This window comes from Vulpes vulpes, chromosome 16, assembly GCF_048418805.1.
Source record: "Vulpes vulpes isolate BD-2025 chromosome 16, VulVul3, whole genome shotgun sequence".
In the NCBI taxonomy this organism is placed as follows: Eukaryota; Metazoa; Chordata; class Mammalia; order Carnivora; family Canidae; genus Vulpes; species Vulpes vulpes.
Window position 1 is genome coordinate 22,354,350 of NC_132795.1, and position 23,800 is coordinate 22,378,149.

Consider the following 23,800-nt stretch of genomic DNA (forward strand, 5'->3'; position numbering starts at 1 on the left):
AAAAATTAGCCTAAATTCTTTCTTTTGTTTGTGGAGATAGCCTATATTAGCAACCAAGCTAGATGGCATTATATTTCTTGTGCTTTTAATTATTTTGTTTTTATTGAATTTTCTGCCAATGTTATATATTCTCTATGGGTACTAGAAATAATATAAAGCTTGCAAAATCCCCCATTAAAAGGCTAAGGAGAAGGCCAATTTGAGGTTCTTTTTGCCTGCCTCTGTTCTTTTTTCAGTGGCTTATAACCCAAGAGCTATTGTGCAAGGTGTCTTTCTTCCCTGTGCAGATGTTCCCTCTATTCCTTTTCAGTCAACATGTTTCCTGGTCTTACATAACCTCAGCTAACACCGTGCTGGGAATAGTTATAATCCTTCCCTTGAGAAGGCTCTGTTGCCTACAATGAGGAAAATTCTTAATGACCACTTTACTCAATACTTGCAATATGTTTTAATATGATTACTGATATGAAAGTTTAATAAGCAATATCCTGGTTAATTTATTAATTTCCCTCAATTTTCACGTTCTCAATATTCATGACCTTTCTATTCATAAAAGTACTTTTCTTTTTTTCAGTGCCCAGGTGCCATGGCACATTCTCTGTATCTCGGGCTGCATAATGGGAATGTTCAAGTGACACCTCCTGCCTGGCTGGCTGATAATTAAAATGCCAGACAACATAGTGGCAAGGGCTTTAGAAATATTTATGTGAGATAAATTATTAATTTATATTCTATTCAAGACAGTTTCAATATGATAAACATTTACTTATCTTGATAATTAGATAAGGTGGTCTGTCGTGTAAATTATGCCATAGGTTTTCTTCTGATTTTTTTCCCCCCATGAGATTTTCAGCTAACTGAATAAATTCACTCTACATGTAAGAGCCTGCGGAATTTGGATCATATTTTTAAAAATTCCAGTTTAAATAGTGAAGAGCACATAAATAACCAAAATGAAAAAGACTCAACAAAACAGCTAAAACTCTTTTTGCGCTCACCAGTTAGCCACTTGTTATTGAAAATGTCTGAGGTAAAAAGAATCTGCTTTGGGACTATGGCTACACAGATGAGACTTTAAGTAAATAATTGAGAACAGTGTTCTCATTCTCTGGGGCAATACGTGGAGGCAGCACTGGCCACCTTGTTGGTTTGAGACTTTATCTTCACTTAGGCAAATGAAACAGAGGCAATAGTATATTTCACCAGCCCCTTAAAATACAAACATTGTGTCTCATTCACTTCAGAAATGATGCTGATGAGCAGTCATTTACAAAGATGCTTTGTCTTGATTTTTCTTAGAGGTGGATTCATTTCCCTGTAAGTTTGTCCAACATGTAAAAAAAATGTAGGGGAAGGAACTCCACAATTTCTGTGTGGGGAAAAAATAAAGTCAACCAAGCCAAACAAGAGATAAGTAAAAGACCTCTATGCTTTGGAAGAATTTTTTTTATTGATTAGGAATGAACAACTTACTATTTTGAACCTGGTCCATTAGAACAATAGTTTTTGTTATGTAAGATCCTTACACTATTTTTGCATGTAAGATCCTTACTATAATGTACTTCACTTGGAAAAATAATTTCACAGAAGAATACTTTTACTAATTTTGCCTTTGAGATACTGTAAGTATAATTATAGTAGCCAGCATAAAGAATATATCCATGCAGACCCTAAAATCCCTCCAAATTTGGTAGTCTGAGAGTTATTAAAATGCTAAAGTTGCTTATGCTAGAGAGAAGAAAGGAGAGAAGGGGTGTGTGTATGGGGGGGGGGGCACCTTATCCTGTATGTGCAGAGTTTGTTATTAAAGAAAGCTTAGGAAACATCACTCTTAGTGTCTTATTGGTATTGATTTTAAATCCACTTCCATCTTGCTTTTTATACATATTAATTTGGAGATTTTAGGACAAATTCATTATTAACATTTCAAGTTGCTTAATGCAAGTGGAAAGTAGGATAACGTAAGGCAGAACTGACTTTTAATTTCAAAAAGAGAATCTGTACCTAGATTGTATAACATTTTCTGGAAGACAAATGTCTCTTGCTTCTAAAAGCCTGATAAGAAATCTGGATTTTCTTACATTCATTTTACCAATATAGTATTTTCACATACATGTTCTACCGTTTTCTTTCTTTGGGCATGCGTGCACACAGACACTTACTAGCATTTCTTTTAGCTTCATTGTATGGCATGTTTTATTCTTATTTGCAAAGACTTCTCTAATCCAAGCAGCATGACACCCATGTTGCAGAACTATCATGTGGCATACTACTCGTAGATTTCTTATAAATTGTCTTATGTGATATTTTATTTTATTTTAAGATTTTATTTATTTATTCATGAAAGACACAGACAGAGAGAGGCAGAGACACAGGCAGAGGGAGAAGCAGGCTCTATGCAGGGAGCCCGATGTGGGACTCGATCCCGGGACTCCAGGATCATGCGCCGGGCCGAAGGCAGGCGGTAAACCACTGAACCACCTAGGGATCCCCTTATGTGATATTTTAAGTGGTGATTACCTCCTTGGAGTGCTGATAGTTGTGTGATGCACATTCTTGTGACATTTGCTTCACTACATTATAATGTAATTACTTATTTTTTTAAATTGCCTACCTTACCCTGAAGATTTCTGGCCAACCAGAGACTGTGTATTCTTCTTCCATCCAACACTTCTTTATATTTAAGTTATATTTAACAAATCTGAGTGTGTTCTTTGCATTAATATTCCTCTCAGTGGAAATGTCTTTGGCATCTACTTTTTACCATTTTGGGTTGCCCTAGGTATTCTAAGACACAGAGGTTAACAGAGCTAGAATTAGCTCTTCCTGGATGATAATCCCAGACTCTGGTTTCATACTACCTTGAGAAGAGATGCCCTGAGTCAGAAGTGTAAAGTGATGTCTCTGTGTGATAATCTAACAAGAGTGCAGAATTGAAATGGTTTAGCTTTTACCCAAAGTACTTACGTGTTCCAGCCCTTTTCTTGAGTAGATACTACTTTTCTCTAGACTCGTCAACATTTTCCTTTTCCTTGTGAGTTCTCTACCATCAGAGCACATGAAAACACTAACTTCCTATTTAAAGCTTTCTATATGGATGAGTCACATATTCAAAAATTATCTGAGCCTATACATGGCATTCTCTGATGTGTGCTCTGATCACTCACCAGATGTGACTCTATTTCCATTGCTTTCAATGGTAGGATTAGAGCTTCCACCAGAAGGGCATCTCAGAAAAAAGGTTTGGGTGCCCTCAGGACCATCAGAGGGTTAACACAAGTTATAGCCATTTGCTTTGTGTCTTTCTTCCCCCACCCCTTTTTTTTCCTTTTCCTTTTTTTTTTTTTTTTTTTTTTTTACCATGAGAAACATCTATATTGAAAACAGTGGCCGGTCACACAGAAATTCAGCCAAACTTTTTTTTTTTTTTTTTAAGTCGATGTAAATCTCCCATGCTGTTTAAATGTCGGAACTAAATTTACCAAACTTGGCAGATTTGTAAAGCTGAGCAGGACTGCCAAGTGTTCCCAGTTTCAAGCAGAGAGAGTTCTAACAGTTCCTGAAATACTTGTAGGAGGCACCTGGTGGTAACTGCAGTTTCACAAGCCTTCCGAGCGCCTACCTTGCTAGCTGGCATCTCTGTATGCTGACGATTATTACAGTGATGATAAAGTGTCAGAATAGAACAGTCCAGAATAAGGCACAGCCCTGGAAGGCAAGCACATTCCCACAAAATCTTCCTGCTGGAGAACCCTCAGCAATTAGACTGAGGTTCTTGACATCACAGCCAGCTGGTACACTAAACAAAGGGGGAGGGGGAGAGATGATGGAAACCATACACATACCTGCAGATATGACTTGGCCTGTTTTTGTTTTTTTCTTGTTTTTTTTTTTTTTTTTCCATTTAATCAGGGATTGTTGTCTGAGATTTTGCGTAAGGAAGAAGACCCTCGGACAGCCTCTCAGTCTCTTTTAGTAAACCTGAGGGCCATGCAGAATTTCCTCAATCTGCCAGAAGTGGAGCGGGATCGCATATACCAGGACGAGAGAGAGCGGAGCATGAACCCCAATGTGAGCATGGTCTCGTCAGCCTCTAGCAGTCCCAGCTCCTCCCGAACCCCTCAGGTGAGATATTTGCTCCACTGACTTTTCACTCTTGGCCTTGGAAACCTCTTGCCTTTATTGATACTGTATTTCTCTCAAAAACTAAGAGATGTAACTCAAGGATTCCTTTATTCACTGATCATATTGGTCAGAGAATGTAAAGCTCTGACCGTGTAATAGTTGTTATCCTTTACTGTGTCATACAGTATTTCTGTCCCTTTAGAAAAATACCATTCTTTCTCATAGAAAGGGCAGGAGTGGGTGGATGAATAGGCCCTAGAATGTTTACACACATCTGCTTAGTTATCTAAGACAGGGTCAGGGGATTTGAGTTGAAACTGAGTTTGCATAGTAAGAACACTGCTTTTCCTTAAACTGTATATTTATTTGGATACTGGGTGAAGGTTGGGGGCAGGGGACAAATAGAGTAATCCAAGCTCTTCTTTATGCAATCTGAAAAAGACAAAATGGGGAAGAAATCTGTGCGTGGTAGAAGCATTCACGTGCAGTGGCTGGATGAGATTTGTTCGGGAGATCATTCAGTGATCCTTCAGAACACAGACGTGGAAAGTAGGCCTTAATGATTTTCCTTCCTAGGGTGATCCTTCCTGCAGAACGCGATGACTCAGCTTTCCTTCCCTCCTTTTTCCACTCTTTAAAAGCATTCAGATCTGGTCTTCCTGCAATGCACACATCTAGTGATGCCATGTGCTTCAGAGGTCCTAACTAAAGGGTCAAGGTCTCGAGTCAGCTAAGCGACTTTTCTAGTTCACATCTGAGCCCATTCATTTGTAGCCTACTTTCTATTTCCCCCAAACTTTTACTAGTCAGTAGATTTATGATAAAGCCATCTCATTCACTTTTGCTAGGATGGCTGCAAGTTATGTCTCAAAACAAATATTTAATAAGGTACACATTTGTACAATTTCAAAAAATAGGTACTTTGAAATCAAAGGGTTCTGTTGAATTTTTTTGTTGTTTTTTTGTTTTTGTTTTTGTTTTTTTGCATAGATATGATTTTGTTATTATGAGTGTTTTCTGGTAACTTCCAAGGAACTGATTAAACATAGAAGCAGAATTTTATTCTAGTAGAAATATTTGAGCTTTTTCAAGTATATCCATTTTTTTCAGACACCATAACTTTTTTCTTTTCTTTTCTTTTTTTTTTTTTTTTTTGCTCTGCAGTAGATTTTTAATTGAAGATCATTTTCTGTCATGCAGTGCCAAATTGTGATACTTACACTCTAGTCTTTGGTGAATTATGGGTTTTAGTTACTGTTAAACCAAAAATAAGTCTCTTGACTGCTTACTTTGGATGAGTGTAACCAAGCTTTTTCTTTTTATTTATTTTTTTAAAAATCTTGAGTCATACATATTGAGCTATTGAGCTGGACAAGTTGTTAATTTGCACTAATATTTACTTCTATTAAATTCACCAATATTTTTGCCACTTTTGAAGCCCATTAAATCATTACAGAGTCCAGCCATGCTTCATGGCTGTTTAACCAACTCTTCTCAGAAAGTCACTTTTGCTTGTTAGAAAATAACTCAAGTCTGGGTGGTGAATTTTCTGCTTCTTTGTAATATTTTTCTAGTGTGATTATTTCTTAGACACCTTTTTTCAAGACATGATAGCTTTCAGAGCCAGACTAATTTACCAGGCAAAACAATCAGAGTCAGTATTTTGCTTTATGGAATAGCAAAAAAAATCTCATCTAGAAAATTCCTAGGGAGAAGTGCCCTTTATGGACAAGAATAACAGGGAAATTGATCATTTAATTTCACAATTTTGAGATTTCTGAAAATAAATCGTTTTCTCAAAATATATTTGAGAATACAGTCATGGAAGTGGCATGTGTGCATCGTCTGGAACTTTCTTTTTCTCTTAGTTAAACATTGAGAAAAGGAAGCTATTAAAGTTTTTAAAAGCATTTTCGGATTATCTATGACTCAAACTTCTTTACATACGTATCTTAGTAGTAAAGATCTTTAGTAAAGCTTTCATTGTGAGAACAAATGTTAGAGGAGTACCCACTGATAAGGCTTTTAGTTGGAGTCAGCATTCTAGAACACCCAGGCAGCCTCCTGTTGGTTAGAGAATATTTCCCAGACCCCATCAACAATCTATTATTGGTTCAAAACAAATGGAAGAAATTTAAAATGTTAAATTAAACCTTCAGAGTTCCTTCTCATATTCTTTGAGTTGGCCAGCATTTCTTGATGTACTTAATAAAACAACAGTATAAAGATAAGAATGATAATTTATTGAGCACTTACTGTGTATCAGGTATTGTAAGCATTTTGCATGAATTCAATCATCACCATTTTGTGTTGTTATTCCCATTTTATAGATAAGAAAACGGGTTTTTAGTGAGTTAAATAATTTGTGTGGGTTCGCACAACTGAGTGATAAAGCTAGGATTTGAACTCTGGTTGTTTCAGTCACAAGGCATGGGCTCCTGACCATATATAATGGTGCCCTGAGGGGTTTTGTTTTAGCCCTGGGGGTTCTAGAGAAGATTTGGCTAGTCAAATAAGATGAGACAGTCAATGAGGCTAATGAAGAAATTTCAATTGAGAAAGGCAGAAGTGATATGCTAAAATATGCACTTACCAGAAAAAGCACTGTGGATTAACTAGAAATTTTGAGAAGAAAAAGGAGTTTCTTGAAAAAAGAAAAGAAAAGAAAGAAAGAAAGAAAGAAAGAAAGAAAGAAAGAAAGAAAAAGAAATAAAATTGAATTATTATGGGAAGACCCCAAACTAGAAGGCAAGAAGGTACTTGTAAAAACAGCACCCAGCCTAAAGTAGAGATTTTGGAGGTAGGATAGCATAGTGCCCCAAACCCAATGCTCTGGGGCTGGAAACACTTGAGTTCAGATCATGGTTCCTTCACCTGCTGCTGCATGTTCTTCCAGCAAGTTAAGTATCCTCTTTTCAGTTGTCTTCTTCAGTAAAATGAAAATAATAAAGCCTGATTTATTGGGTTCCTCAAAGAATTAAATAAGAAAAGTAAAACACTTACTGGAGTGCCTGGCAAATAAAAAAGTATACTGCATACATTGTAGTTATTTTTTAGTAATTAGAAAATAGTGGGAGACATGGAGAGAGGAGAATGCAAAAGTCAGTGAGCACTCTTAGGAATTAAAGCCTTCATAGAAACTTATGATGCTAATGCCAGCTTCAGGATGCTACTGAGCATGATCCCAGTGTCCAGACTACATGCTGTCTTTCTCCAAGTCTGAATGCTGCTTGATTCAGGGCATCCGTAGAAGGAAAGTAATGATTTGGTGACCACTGCCTTGGTTTGGGATTCTAGGGTAAGTGGAGACCAGAAAATACCCAGTTTAGTTCAAATCAGCCAGGTGCTCAGGAACCAAAAATCGGTGGCTTCTCCTGGAGTCCTGCTGCCAGGCGCTCTGAGAAGACTTCCCACCAGAGTAAATGCTGCTGAGAGTCTTTTGGATCCTGGAGACACAAGTGTTTTTGGGTTTATCTTAACCCAAGAAGTACAGACACCTTCTATATTGTCCTTCATTTGTCTCTGAAGCTGATGGGAAATCATTCAATTAAAACGAGCACAGCAGAATACATAAAACCACAATATGAGTTTAAGGAAATGAAAACGGCACATCAAAGGCATTCTGAAGCCTAGTTTTATGAAATGAAATTTTGTTTCATTTCCACTGATTTCCTAGGTGAAATTAGGTGACTGTCTGGGTAGCATAATGATGATAATGATGGGAAACCATACATACTCAAATGACATATGTAAAGCTTTAATAAAGAATGAGAGAGACTCAGGGGAGTGCATTAAATTGAGTAATAATTTATTATTTAGAGACCTCTACCCATTTACTCATTTTTTCTGGAAGAATTGGCTCTTCCTCCAAGGTGTGCCATTTTTAGAAAGAAAAAGGTAACTGTGTGTTCTGCATGCTTGTTTTACAGTTAGGTGCTCTCTTACAGTTTGGTGCCTAGAGCTGCCATCCTACCTGTGAACTGTCTAGGATACTGTGAAGAAAAGCACACAGGGTTGACAGGACTCTGCATGTCCTATAGGAATGCACTGCAATTATTTCCAATCACAATTAACCCGATTAGAATAATGGACAGGAAGTGTCCCTTTGTAGCTAATGCAGTTTGGCATCAGCTGACTGAAATCCTTTGATAATTTCTGCACAGATGGCTGGGCTGAATGCAGCACTTTTTAAATTATTATTTTCATGGTCTCTTGGTAGGCCAAAACCTCGACACCGACAACAGACCTCCCCATTAAGGTGGACGGCGCCAACGTCAACATCACAGCTGCCATTTATGATGAGATCCAACAGGAGATGAAAAGGGCCAAGGTGTCTCAAGCCCTGTTTGCCAAAGTGGCTGCAAATAAAAGTCAGGTGAGTGGTTTTTTAAAAGAGCGAAAGCGAGGGCTGGAATTAGACCATTCTCCTCCTCCCACCAATAAAAATACATCTGTTCCTATAATAATAATAACAATAATAATCCCTAGGGAACCTGTCGTGTTCTGCCTTTTGCTCTACGGTTTGCTTTTATTCCCATTGGAGTTCAAAATACAGACTAAGTTGAAACCCAGATTTTTTTTCTTTTAGGGAATTTTTTTTTTTTCTAGAAGGAATCAGCCTTGAATGGTTTCTCTCATAATTCTAAGCACTGCTATGTATCCCCTTTCTTTCTTTCCCCCTCTCTCTTTTTCATATTTGAGCAAAACTTAGCATGTACAAAATAGCATCTTCCTGAGACCCAGTTGGAATCTTGTCTTATCCCCTCTCATATTCCCACCAGGGGAACTGCTGACTTTGTTATAATAACCTCTTTTCACCAGCCCCAGAGACACCTTGCCATGTCAGGTGTTTCTTTTATGTGTAAAATACAGTTGTTTTTTCCAGGAGAAAATACATGTGGGGGAGGGGTCCCAGAATGAGTGCTAAAATTGATAACAGAAAAACATAGAAGCTTATCCAGTACAGTTTCTCAGTGCCGGGATTGTGGGGAATGGAATGCTCCAGGGAAAAGGGTAAGCAGATGCTTCGGTTTTTTATTTCTGAAAGCAGCAACAGTTGATGGGAGCCACTATCTGTCTCAATTCGTTTAAAGGGATAACTACTACCCTATCCTAGAATGCGTTAGGTTGAGGTGCTGACTTATTTATCCCTAGGATGAATAATTATCCAGTGCAGGGTGGAGGAAACAAAAGTTAGCTGAAGCATAATTTTGAGAGTCCTTTGATTCGGAGCTTGATTTCCTCTGTGGCCTTGCATGACAAATGTTTCCATCCCACATATGTAAATGGTAAAATGGTCCAGCATCTCCTTAACAGATCTTCTGTTGTGTGCTGAAAAGAAAGGGAGTTACTGAATATTGTATTTCTATTAAGCAGGAAGGGTTTTCAATGAAAATTAAATTATCATTTTAAAAATGGTAGATAGCTAAATATTGTTTTTAGACTAATTACATTGTTTTGGGAATAGCCTTTTTTACCTATAGTTTTGCAGGAATCTTATTTTTCAGATGTTGATAAACAGAAAGGAGTGGAATATCAAGGAATTTTGAAGAAAATCGGAATATTCGTCTCCCTTTCAGTGTAGTAATTTTTCCTGGTTATTCTTACTCTTTGCTCATCAATGAAATCATTGAAATACAGTTTGCTAAGATACGATGTCCAACCATCGTATGAAATACATGAAAAGAAAACACCGTAGAGCCTTCTTAAACTGTTAAATGCATAAAATCCCATGTACCACATGGCAAAATATAATGAGAGTTGGAGCTGTTAAACGAATAAAGCTGTTAAATGCATAATGCCACTTGGCAAAACTACTGTGCATTTAATGGTTTTCCACTGTGTAATAAAGGACATATGTGGTAAATGTGCAGTGAGTATAAAGCTACACAATTGATTTTGCAAACCTACCCCTTGGTCGTGACTTGACGTAAATATCAAAGTTTCACTCACTTCTTTCATAAGCAGCTTTAAAGAAAACCTGAAGCCCATAGTCTAAGAGCTTGATTCAGACTGCCTGTAATCTTTCTGTTGACTTGGCACTATGGCTTTTGGAAATGGTGATGCCTCCAGCCTCCCAAAATAATTCAGGTGGCTGATTGAAAGCTGTATCTGCCAGTTGGCATAAGTTTGGCTCGCCAAATTTTTGATGCCTCCTGAAGAAGTAGCCTCGATTTCATGGAATCTGGAGGAAAATGTAGTTCTGAGAATTAATAAGTTGAAGGGTAAGATTGAGCCTTAGTTGGGGTAAGGTGCTTTGAGGTTTTACCTTTTTTCATTGGGACAGTGATCTCATTTTCATTTATGAGTGGGGGGCCTTCTTGTAGATAGATAGCTGACTGGACTGGCAAATCAAGTGGGGAGATTTTAAGAAATGGTACCCCCAAACAAAGTGAACCTACCTGATAGTTTCAAAGGCAATTTAACATAAGATATTCACTCCCTCATGAATGTACCAGCATTTACCTCGTAAAGAGTATATTTTGTGAAATTAGTTGCATGATTTGGTACCTTGCATATGTATTTGGCATGTATCCATAAGGTGTGTGTGTGAGTGTGACTAGTCATGGAACTTTGGCCAAAATACTTAGCCTCTCCAAGGTGCAGTGGGAAGTGTCTGCACCCTCTTTATTGGATTATGAAGACAGAGAATATGAAGATTTTCTCTCCTTTCCTGCATTCCCTTTCTTCCCTCTCTCTGGGTTTTTTTTGGAGGAAGCAGAAGTTCTTGTGAGTGAGGCAGAAGAATAGCAAGGGCTCTCTGTTCTCTTGGATGTGAAATCAGAAGAACATTTAATTAGGAACTGTTGTGACCTGGGGTAGGTTGGGCATCTTGAAGACCCAGTTCAGATATGCATAGCAGCCCCTGCGCTTCCATTTTAAATTTCTTTTAAAATAGAAACAAGCCTTCCATTAAACTCCTCCACTCTTTGGTGTGAATCGTTGCCATCAGCTATTAAGAATAATACCTAAAACTTTGTGTTAGGCAAGCTTCGAATGGGAGTTAGAAGGAAAAAAGAAAGGAAAATTTTAGAGAGATTAGGGTGGTGGGTTAGGATGGTCCTTGTGACCTGTAAGCGTTTAGGGACACGGTGGGAGGAGAGCTTCAGACAAGGAGTCGAGAGGATGACAACTTTGTGCGAGTTTCGTCTCTGGTCCCATTGGTGATGGTATATTGCTGGAGTGTGTGTGTGTGTGTGTGGGTGTGTGTGTGTGTGTTTCCATAGTGTGTAAGTCAGTTACATCAGGACGCATTTATAGCCCTCTGTCCAGTGCAGCTCTAGCTCCTTCCTTATGCATGGCCAGTCTCTCATCCCGGTGCACTGCACGTCTCCTATCTGCCCTTGCCTTTTTCTCCCATGAAGAGAAGGAGCCAAAGAAGGAAAAGCAGAAGGCAAGAATACGAGGAAAAGGTATGCTTATGCATATCTGTTTGTTTCACCTTTCACGTTCCCTTCATTTCAGTTTAGGATCAGTGTGTATGTGTGTGTGTTGTGTATGCGTGTGAATTCTGAGGATAATCTTTTTTTTTCTCTCTCTCTCTTCAGAATATTCAGATTGTTGATGGTCTTCATAGGAGAGAATACACCATAGTTGGTGATTGTTATGTGAACTAGAAGTCTTTAGTTGGTGGGTCCTTAGCAGGAGCCATAATTTAAAGTCATACAGGACATTTTTTTTTTTAAAGATTTTATTTATTTATTTGTGATAGACATAGAGAGAGAGAGAGAGGCAGAGACACGGGAGGAGGGAGAAGCAGGCTCCATGCAGGGAGCCCAACGTGGGACTCGATCCCGGGACTCCAGGATCGCGCCCTAGGCCAAAGGCAGGCGCCAAACCGCTCGCTGAGCCACCCAGGGATCCCCCATACAGGACATTTTCTACATCACTTCAGTATGACCCTTACCTACAAAGGGCCACGGGAATGGATGCCCCAGAGTGCAGACTGAGAGGCTTAGGGACTCCTTGTTCCTCCACAGCTTCTCATCATCTCTGTTCCCCTTAGCCTCTATGGGGTTGCTTTCCCCCTTCCTCCCCTACTGTGGCTTATCACACAGAATCTGGGAGATGGAAATCCAGAGAGAGGAAGCACAGTGGCCTGCTGCACTCCTCCAGGATTGGCCGTGTGCTTTGTGAAGCATCTTCAGCCACATTTCTTCCTCTTGACACCCTTTTCCTTCCCCCAGAAACGAATTCATTGTTTCTCTCATATGCTGACCTCTTCTTGTTTTTACAGTCTACAGTACTTCACATCATAGAATGCTGATGATGATCTAAAGTTGGTGGGCTTTTTTGCTAGGAGAGTACATCTATCCTTATTATTTATGTACCCAAAGCCCCAACCCTAAATAAGTGACTGCCTTCTTTTACTCTGTTTGGGTGAGAATAGAGTAGGTAAACAGGAAGGGGCTTATTTCAATTTCTGTTCTCCCTTGTCCCCATTTAAAAAAATAAAACAAAAGCCGACAAACGAACAAAAACTCTAAAAGGGCACTGGGTTTGTTTCCCCTTTTTTTGGTGGTGGTGATGGGGGGAGTGCTTTCTGTATTTAGAAAAGTAGAGGAAGGCTGACACATTGCAAAAAGAAGAGATCTGTAACCTGATTTTAAAATCTCAGATGCTGGTGATGACAGGGCCAACCCCAGAGGAAGTCATCTGGGAATAGATAGGGACCCGGGGGCTCTTTGGTGAGATGACATAGCATGTCCTTATCTCCACCAAGATTTAAAGACTCTGGAGTTCCCCTCCTTGCCACACACTTTCCCAATGCCACAAGCTGCAGGAGCTAGCACTAGAATCAGGGGTAAGAGAGTCCTTATTCCTCCTGCACAAAGAAATTTGATAGGGAGCCATAATTATGATCCCACTGCAGCTGGGGAAGATGAGTTTCTGGGCTCCAGTACACAATTCTGAAATCCTTTTCCCCATCAAAGCTGTGTTCTCCATGGTGATTGGGTTTCAGTGTGTTCTACGCTTCATGTACATTAGGATTAAGTAGATTTTGTGTTCTGACCTTTATTCCTTCCTTATCACTTATGTTTACATCAAAAAAAAAAATGTATTCCATGTTCCTACGTACTTAATAAATTGTATTCCTAAGTAGAAGGGTACCTATGCTTTAGATGTAGATTGCAAACTCAGATTTTATGAAGTTCCTTCCCTATCATAAAATCTTTTCTTATAGATGCTCTGATTTGTTTAACAGGCTGAATGATTTAAAATATGCAGCTCTTCATGGCAGGTCCTTTTAAGATAAAGTGGAAACAAAGGAAAGACAGACAACTTTATATAAAGAAAAATAATGGATATATTATTTGGTTTGTTTCTTTTATTGCTCTTTGCTTTTGGAGGTTTTTTTTTTTTTAAGATTTTTATTTATTTAGTCATGAGAGACACACAGAGAGAGAGAGAGAGAGAGAGGCAAAGACACAGGCAGAGGGAGAAGCAGGCTCCATGTAGGGAGCCTGACATGGGACTTGATCCCGGTCTCCAGGATCGGGCCCTGGACTGAAGGCGGCGCTAAACCGCTGAGCCACCCAGGCTGCCCTGGAGTTTTTAATCACATTCAGTATATGTGCTAACAAGTTTCCTTCATTTGGTCATGGGTTACCACATTAATCTTTACTTTTGTGTCTCTTAAAAATGCCCCAGGCAGAATTTAGTTGTACATATTTCTTTTTTTAAAGAAGTAACTGTATTTTTTGGTTATTACTTAAATAACCAAGTAATTTTCATTTTTGAAAATTTAGGAAATGAAGAAAAGTTTAAAGGTAAAAACATTAATCACCTGTAAATCTACAGTGCAGAGATAGTTACTGTTCACATTTTTTTTTTTTTTTTTTTTTTTACTGTTCACATTTTAGAGTCCTTCTAACACGTAGTGTGTGTGTATGGATGTGCACGTGTGTTTATATCCTAATTGAAATCATAGTGCACAACACATAATTATAAGACAAGCTAAAACTATTTTTTTTATGGCCAACTTTTCATGTAGGAAAGTAAATTTACAAAGTATAAAATATTGCCTTTTATCTCATTATTAGTTTCTTAGCCTTTGGAAAATATCACACAAAGATCAAGGTTTTGCCACTTTGCTCAAAAAGATGTCTGACATTTATCTTATATTATTATGTTCCCTTTATGGAAATGGCTCTATTAGAACTGGGATGGCTCAGGCTATTGGAAGTCGATATTTGGCTGCCCCATCTCCCTGGTATAAGAAGTGACAGGCAGCAGTAACCATGTGATACTGTATGTAAGATGAGTCGGGTGGTCTCAGTCCCAACTGAGATGATTTTGCGTTTGCTCTCATGTTCAGCAGGTAAGGCCAGCTAATGAGGCATGCAGCCTTGCCTGAGTAGCTGCCTCTTCCTGCTGGGCAGGTTTCTTTATAATGGCATCATATTGACAGCCTATCAAGGAGCAGTTTCTACTTTTGTCAATTGGGACATGTTTACTACAAGTTCAGGGCTAGCCACTAAATTCAAGTGAAAAAAATTAATATATGTACACTACAATTACCCTTTGAAAAAAGTTATCATGCCAAGTAGTGAAGAAATTAGATTTTTCAACATCCCCAAATGCCAGACTAAAGTAGGCAGTCAACACGATGTTTAAGCATCAAATTGAGCCCTTCATTCTCTGCCTTTTTTTTTCTCAGCATCATCTCGAAAGATTACATTCTGTTGAGAGATTATCAGCAGAAATTCCCTCAAGATCTCAGTTTTTATATCAACCTTATAGTGAGAAATTGGGTTCTTTTTACTGTCCCTACAATTAATTATGTTAATGTTTCATGCCCTAAAACTAGCGTTTAAGAGAGCCCTTAATTAGATATGGATGAAGATTAATCACAGAGTTCTATGCAGTTTTTAAAATGTCAAATACTTTTACCTATACCTCAAGTTTTTGTATTGGCTTTAAGCACATTTTTATATCCACCGCAGAGATCCTCGAGTTACATTATTTACCAGTTGGTGACATGGCACCTTTGGAAACTTACATGTGAAGCAAATGAGTTTGACATAGTAAAACTATTTCTCCAAGCCCTCCCAGCCTCTTACAAAGAGCACATTGGGTTAAACAGGGTTCTTATAGGTGGAGAATGTTGGTACCCATGAAAAGTTCCTATCACTTTGCTGTGGAAACTGTTGGATTATCTTCCTTTCACAGAGCAGAGACCAGGGTGAAGGAAGCTGGTGCAAATTTTAAGAAGGCAGAAGCTCTCAGAGCCACAATCCTTAAATTTTGCACATTAGTTGGTTGCTTGCCTTACTTGGGTCCCAGCTCTGATCTTTTAAAAAAAAAGTCTCATTCATAGTTTCCTGCTGTGTCTGGGTTTTTTCCCCCCCTGCACTTCTAAGTTCTTGAGGCAGTTTGTGAAATATATAGCATTATGTCACAGGTATGTGGAATTTGGACCTGAAGTCAGGAACTGGAAATATTTGGTTGTTCTCTGCTTGATGTTTCAGCCTAGCACATTTTGCTGTGAATACGTTTCTAGTATTTAAGTGGAGAAGTATAGGATTTGAGATTCATTCATCTTTTTGATAAACATGGATGGCTTTTTCAGCTGCATGTTCCCACTTATGCATGTATGTATCTGTGTATATATTTGTATAAAATCATACCAGATCTCCACATTATTATGTAGCTATGTTTATCCCATATATCTTTGGAAAGAAGGGCAACAAGATTTTATGAAATCCCCTCTTGTCTTGAGCTATCCATAACAGAAGTTAAGGAGTTGTTCTGAAATAAAATTTTCATTACACTCAATTACAGATTCAATCTTTACAAACACATCCATAGAAATGTGAGAGACATGCCCAGAGACAGCTGAAAATTGGTCCCCGTGAAAATAGTTTAGAACTTAGTGTATAGTCTTGAAAAAATACAAAAAGAAGCAGATCATTTTTACTTAACACGTTCAAGGTATAAAATAATTAACCTTGAACTGTAACCAAATGCTTAGCACAGACCCTTTTCAGGTTTAGATGACCTCCTTGTCAGAGTCACTGAAGCCCTTGACAAGTCTCCCTTGCAGTTAGCGTTTTATCCATTTCAGTTTTCTTGATTAGGTTATCTTGAATCATTAGGGGGTTTATTTATTTTAATAGACACTTACTGGATTCATGAAAAGAGAATTTGGTGACTAAGAAACAAGAGCTGAATATTATCTGGCTCATTTCACACTTCAGAAGAGTCTCAACCAGCTGAAGAGAAATCCTTTCACAGTTACAAAAGTTTGTTTGGGGACTTTATGTGCTTCCATTTAGAAAGCGACTGTCTGTGGTTAATAATATGAATTTTCTTTTGAGACACTCAGAAAACATTTCCTTTTGGTTACATATGCTGACATTTTCTGTATTGAGGATGTGGGTGAGTAAATGGCCTTTTACATTTCTGTGCAAGAAGCTTTGAGTCATTCTCCTGAAGAACTGTTCATTTGCTGACTGATTCATTCATTGGAGTTCCTAGAGGGGCAAAGGGGGTGGAGGTTACTTACTATTTGTAGATTGAATTCACTTATCAGCTCCGTGTTAGGCACATTGAGAAGCACATTACAACATAACGACTGAGAAGGCCCCGCCTTCAAGGCAAGTAAACCTTACCTAACAGGAACGGTTATTTATTCTGTCTCTCTCTTTGTAGCTCAGACTAGGCTATAAACTTGTTTATTGCTAAGCAAATCTTGGTTTTTATTTATTCTGAAATATTATAGAAACTAGGAAATTTGTGACCGACATAGAACTTAATATTTTATTTTATTTTATTATTTTATTTTATTTTATTTTATTTTATTTTATTTTATTTTATTTTATTTTATTTTATTTATTTATTTATTTAGTTAGTTAGTTAGTTATTTTTAAAGGAGAAAAACATGGGGCCTGGGAGAAGTTGGCGTCATTACCAGTGTCCTGGGGTAGGAAAACAAGTAACTTAGCACGCAGTGACATTTCAGTACCACGGACAGGAACTCTTGCCTTCCCATTTGCTTCCCCTCCCCCATCACTTAAGGGTAAGGTTTGGAGCTTATGGGATTCAAAGTCATCTCTACTGGGGTTCAAACTCAAACTCTGGTTGTATTATCATTTTGTGAAAGACCTCCCTGGTTATTTGGGAAGTTATTTGGAGTCTGAGAATGCTCAGCCTTTGGTATGTAGTTTGGAGAATATCGCTCAGCTATTGTCTACTTGAAAATTTTAAACCTTTAAAATTTCTATAACTGAAATAATAATACTGCCCTTTCTGAATAATTTTTAATCCAGGAAAGCTATAAAAAAATCTCATATGAATAACAACAACACACACAGAGAGAAAAGAAAATGGTTAAAATGATGAGAACAGATTTTTTAAAAAAGAGATTGGGGTTTACAATACATGTCATTTTATTTGTTAGAGTGAAAACTCCTATTGGGTGAACATATGAGGTATGTACTTTACCATTACCAGGCCATTGTGGGTCCTGATATGCTGTGAAAGAAAAAAAAAAATGTGTGTGTGTGTGTGTGTGTGTGTGTGTGTGTGTGTGTATAGGCTAGGATAAGTGGTGTTCTTGACTTTATCATAGTCTTTTCCCTAAGGACTTCTTGTTAGGAAGGAATGAGGGAAGAAGGAAGAGAAAGCAAAGCAAAGCAAAAAGAAGGCAAAGTTAATTCTTTGTTATATCACTTAAAAGTCTTCTATAGCTCCCAAGGCCCATAGGATTAAGATGAAATTTCTTCGCATATTATTCTTTCTAACCTGAGCCCACCTCTTTCTAGACTGTATTAGCTAACAAAGTTGTTTCTCATTCCTAAATAATTCCAATTATTTATGATAATTTTCTAAATCTCTGCATTTGCTGATAATATTATCTCTGCTTGGAACATGCTTCTGATCACATCCCTTCCCTACATGGTGAAATCCATCTTTATGTTTCAAGATCCACCTTATATATCATTCTCTATTGTGATATTTTTCCTGAGCTTCATTGTCAGAATACTCACTTCCATGCTGGTGATCTCAATTAACCTGGTTAGTAAAAATAATCAAGACAAATGATATATGTAACATACCAGCACATTGCATGGCACATAATAGATGAGTGCTGAATACAAGATTACAAACTGAATTAATGTTCTGACAGACTTATCACTATTTTTTATATATTATATATAATGCATGAATATATAATGTAAATTAGATCACTCCATTTTTTAAAAAAAATCATATTTGTGCATTAGAGATGGGAAAACAAGCCTCAGAACATTGACAGGGTTCCTTCTGAGAAACAGTTCCCCTCTTCAACTATAACTCTGAATTTGAGGCTGCAAAACATTCCAGTAGGCTCATTTTTATGTACTCAGATAATTTCAGTTAAATCTAATGAACATTTATTTAGGATCTTTTGTGTGTAAGGAACTGCAGCACTGTGACAATGTTGAAACGAGTAAGAAACGAACCCTTTCCTTCCACCCTCATCAAGAACCAACCATTCCAATGGGGATGCATACATGCCCCCGTGTAATAATAATCATCATCAAATCACAGAAGAGCATAAGCAAACTGCTTTGGAGTCATACAGGAGTGAGCAAACAGTTCTTTCAGATCAGGTGAGACCATGTCAGCTGAGCTTTGGAATATAGCTTCTCAGGGGGGACAGAAGGTTGTGTATGAGACATTTCAGCCAAGGGAGTAAGTAACATGAGCAATATTAGTTGTGCTCAAACACTTGTTACTCACTTAGCTTCAGTTCTCCCGTTCTAAAATAGTTAAACTGACCTTTGGTTAAAACTAAAGAGAAATCACAGATGGGTAGGTACATACCTCACAGTTCATGCATGGAGATGGGAATACCAACCAAATTCAGGGTCTGTAACTCAAAATGGCTGGAGCACAAAGTCAGTAGATGAGAGACAAAACCATGAAAGAAAAACAGGAGCAAATTGTTCTTATTATGCCTTTTTAATGCTTTTGAATTGGGAATGAGGAGTATCTTATTTAGGTAAATCTTTAATAAAACTGTCAACTTACTAGAAGATCAAGGTTATCATTCATCTTTTGAAAAGAAATAATGGCACATTTCTTCAAGTCATAAAGAGTCCTAATACATTTGCAACATGATTTGCTTTGTAAATTTAGATTGACATGCAACTTTTCAGGAACACATGGATTGTGTGAGTGTTGCTTCACCTGCATAGTTGGAAAGTGTGGTCAGAATTGTTTTTTCATCTGAAGGAAACATATTTGTTTAAGGGGCTGATTAGATGATTAGAATGAGATATTTTTAGATATTATTTACTTACACACTGAATGCTTGGGAACACTTTAACCATTGATTGCAAGAATGCAACCTTTAAACTTATATTCCCTCTCTAGGTTCAGAGGTTGAAGGCAAAAGAGTTTCAATCAATAATTCCCTGTCATCATTACGCTTAGACTCCGTGTATATTTTCTTCGATGTAAGTTTAGGTGTTCTTTGTATTTTTTTTAACATTTTTTATTTTTAACAAATTTCAGACTCCCAGAAATGTTGCAAAATAGTACAGTGTCTGTATATCCCTCACTTAACTTTCTCTCACCTTATATCACCACAGTGCGGTTATCAAGACCAGCAAATTAACATTGTTTTAATACGCTAACTAAACTAAAAAGTTTCTTCTAATCTCAGTAGTCTTTCCACTATTGACCATTTTCTGTGCCAAGGTCCCATCCAGAGACCCCACTACAGTTAGTGATTATTTCTCTTTACTTTTCTGCAGTCTGTGACTGGGTCTTTCTTCCTCCTCCTCCTCCTCCTTCTTCTCCTCTGTCTCCTCCTTTTTTTTTTTTTTTTTTGGCTGGTATCATAAATTTATTTTTTATTGGTGTTCAATTTGTCAATATACAGAATAACACCCAGTGCTCATCCTGTCAAGTGCCCATCTCAGTGCACCCAGTCACGTCTCCTCCTTTTTTTAAATGACAATGCCACTTTTGAAGAACACTGTTATGCGGGGATCCCTGGGTGGCTTGGAGGTTGGGTGCCTGCCTTCAGCCCAGGGCGTGATCCTGGAGTCCTGGGATTGAGTCCCACATGGAGCTCCCCACATGGAGCCTGCTTCTCCCTCTGTTTGCATCTCTGCCTCTCTCTCTCTGTGTCTCTCATGAATAAATAAATAAAATCTTAAAAAAATAAAAAGAATACCGATATGCTATTTTGTTGAACATCTCTCAATTTGGGTTTGTCGTGATTCAACTGAGGTTATGCATTTTTGGCAAGACTGCCACAGAGACTGGGCTGTGTTCGTTCTTTGCAGTGCCTGAAACCACAGGGTTCATGATGTGCATATGTTATCACTGGTGATGTTGCCCTCAATCCCTTGGTCAAGGTGGTTTCTTTGTACTTTAACCCTGATGGGTAATTATCATCTGCTATTTCTGACAAATAACAAGGTAAACAGACCGTGGAATGTGGAGCTAGAAAGAGAACTTGGAAACCATCTTTTGTAAACCCTTCCTTTAACGGTTATATTCCAGAAGCTGTAAGAAGGGAACCACTTGCCCAAAGGTAACCCAGTCACTTAATGTCAGAGCAGGAACTTAGCAGTTAGGTTTCAAGGCTCCGTGTTGAATACCCTCTGAGCTTCCTGGCTGTAACTCACTTAGCCTCAGTTTTACCATACTGGAAAGGCTAAACTGACTATATGAAGATTCAGCTAACCTTTGATCGAAACTTACAGCCAGACTAAAAGAGCAGTCGCAGAGAGGTATATACCCCATGCTTCATGGCGTCTGCTCACAGAGCTGACCAAGGTTGGAAATCAGATAAACTTCTGTATCAGCATTTCTGAAATGAAAATAATTCTCCTGGAATTCTCCACATAACACAGGGAACAACAAAAAACCTACTTGAGATTTTTAACAGAAAAAGGAGATTTGTTTATTAATAATTCATGAGTTCCCATTGAACATGCACGACAGAAACAGTGCTATTCAATAGAGAATACTGTCATCTGTCACTGTTTTATTTGACATTTACACTTTTTTTTTTCCTGATACTGCAAAACTTTCTTGGACGGCATGCAAAAATTATATAAATGAAAAAAATCCCAATGTGGGGACTCTCTATCTCTTCTGTGGTGGGTTCACTGACATACATGTGTGTTCATGCAGCAACATGGCACTTTCTCACACATTCATTAGCCCCCAAACAAGCTAATAAGAGACCCCATTGAGAAAACAGATAAGCATCCCAAATGGGCTGGTGGAAGGACCCTGTGAATAAAAAGATGGAGGGTGAGAGGGGAAGTGGGGTAAAAGAATAGATTTCTGGAAGGTAAGCATACAAATACGTGGAATGAGCAGTGAGAGCAAAAGGAAAGTAAATTATGGCTGTCATGAAGAAAACCAACAAACATACATTGCCATGTGAAATGCAAAATAAATATTTATAAATGGCATCGCGGGAGCACCACTGGTAGGGAATATCGACATTTAGTGGAAGAGCAAGTTAGAGTTCGGAGCACCTTGCAATTTTGTGCTACTGTAAGGCTCTTGACAATCTTTCTGCTCTGTAGGTTAGTTATTATTTATAAAAATCACAGAACCAGCTGATACATTCATAAGCTAATTATTGAAGCAGCTGGGTACACATGGTGCAATATGTCCAAGGCTGTGAAGTATCACAGATTTCTTGGGGCCTGCTGTGGTGGGGGTGCACTGTTGAAGGCTCCATCCCTTAATCTGATCAGCCAAGCAAACACTTTGTGGGGAAACTAGATTAATAACCCTCTAAATACCATGAATGTGCTTCATCTTCAAAACCGGGTTCCCTTAAACATGCTATTAGCTCAGCTCCATCAGGGATTTGAGGAAGTTCTCTGGTGCCCTAAGAACAGGGTCTTGTTGGCTACCTCCCTGTGCCAGAAATTAATTTGGTTTGCTTATGTCTGCACACATGATCACACTTGTGTCTAATCTGCTCCCTAATAGCTTCAAGGTCAGGACCTTGCATGTCAGTGGGCAAATTGAGCACCACACTTCTTAAAGACTGAATGGCAGACAGCACCCAGTCCATAACGAGGCCTGTAGTTTGTTCTAAGTGATTGTAATGAGTGCAGATTATAACAGCGCATATAAATCAAACGCGGCAATGGATGTTGTGCGAGACATTCCGGGTATCATAAGTGGAGATACCACTCAGCTGTCACCTGCCTCCTTTCAAGCTGCAGCTTCCCACAATGCAGTTCACTCCTCGAGCGGAACAGCAGGTGCTGTCCTCCTGAAGGTCTGGGCATCTCAGAACTTCATCTTTTAACAGACGTAGGTTTTTGTTTTTATTTTCTGTTAAGTGATTGGTCTCTCTGCTTTAGCTTCCCCCAGGAGATGTTAAATATACCTGTTTGAAACATTTGAAAGAGTTCAGTTGGAGACTTATTCAGATCTGTGCAGAGAAAGAGGAGCTTATTTTTCCACAGCTGGTTTATTTTCCATCTCAAGAAGTCTTCCTTTGTACAAAGAAACCCTTGAGGAAACACTTTGGGACGGGGAGATTTTTTTTTTAAAAATATCATTTATTTTCTGATGAGGCTAAAAAATGTGATTGTCTTCAGTTTTCATATAGGTTGCACCTTGAAAAGCAGCATTTACCTATCTCTCAGTTGACTTGAAAAAAAGTCTATGAAAATGCTTGGAAAAAACATTTCCAAGCAAATGATTCGATATCTTGTTTTCATTCTTCCTAACCCTCTAACTCTCCCCAGCTCCCAGTTTATTGCAAGAAAAGATCAGGTCTGCGCAAATGTGGCCTCTCACTTGTAAAAACAAGGCAGTGTTGTGTTACAGATTAGTTTATAAATCCCCAGTGGCTTCACAGTTCAGTGCCTACAGCTGCTGCAGATGGGCCTGGGTTTTTGTCTCTTCGCGGTGCTGCAGCCGGCAGTTGAAGGAGAAAATGGAATGATCAGGTTATTAACATGGAGGCCGCGAGGAAGAGGCTGCACAATGAGAACAGCTGGTGTTGCTGTCTTGGCTGATGCAGCGGAGATAATCAAATCTTGCCTTTTTTTGGGTAAAGGCAGAAGACACAGTGGAGAGTTAGACAAACAACAGCTTATGATATTATATGGGGTTTTTATAATGCATGTCAGGAACTTTCATTGGCTTACAAGTTAGGATCTAAAATTCGTTGAGAGTTGGGGATTTAATTTTTACAAAGTTATTTGTATTTATTTATGCACCTTTTTAGAAAAATTCTTACTCCTTTGCAAGACGTGTGATGTGGGACAGTTCTTGTTTTTAAAATTAGCGATGTAGCTTGGAAGTGATGGGTTAGAAAGCTACTGGGTAAAATATTTTGACATGAGTCAGTGAGCGATGTTGACAGCATCCTCTGTATTATTTTCATATAATCCATCATTATTTGCATTACATTTTCTTTCTCGTGCAGTTTCAAGCGAGAGAACATCCGGATGCCAGAGTTGGGAGGCACATTTGCAGGTGTGACCCGGCCAACTGCCTACCTTCCTGCAGGTGTGGCCGTGGTGGGAAAGGGATGGTTAACAGGGCCTAAAGCCCAAGGCATAAAGAGATGGAGCAAATATACAACATTTTCATGATAGCTAAGGTGGTGGTTTTTATTTTGTGAAGTTACTAATAATTCTAAGACTATCTCCTTTCTAGAGAGTTCAATGTTGTTTACACTCAGATA

At 38.4% G+C, this 23,800-nt stretch overlaps 1 protein-coding gene across 2 annotated transcripts in view; it reads left to right on the plus strand.

Annotated features, from left to right (window-relative positions):
- The window catches only part of SATB2 (SATB homeobox 2), a 187,454-nt gene that overhangs the window by 126,390 nt on the left and 37,264 nt on the right, over positions 1–23,800 (plus strand). For both annotated transcript variants that reach the window (XM_072742826.1, XM_026002597.2), the window contains exons 9-10: positions 3,913–4,125; positions 8,345–8,500. In XM_072742826.1, the coding sequence (XP_072598927.1) occupies positions 3,913–4,125; positions 8,345–8,500 (369 nt within the window). The remainder of the gene's footprint in view (positions 1–3,912; positions 4,126–8,344; positions 8,501–23,800) is intronic.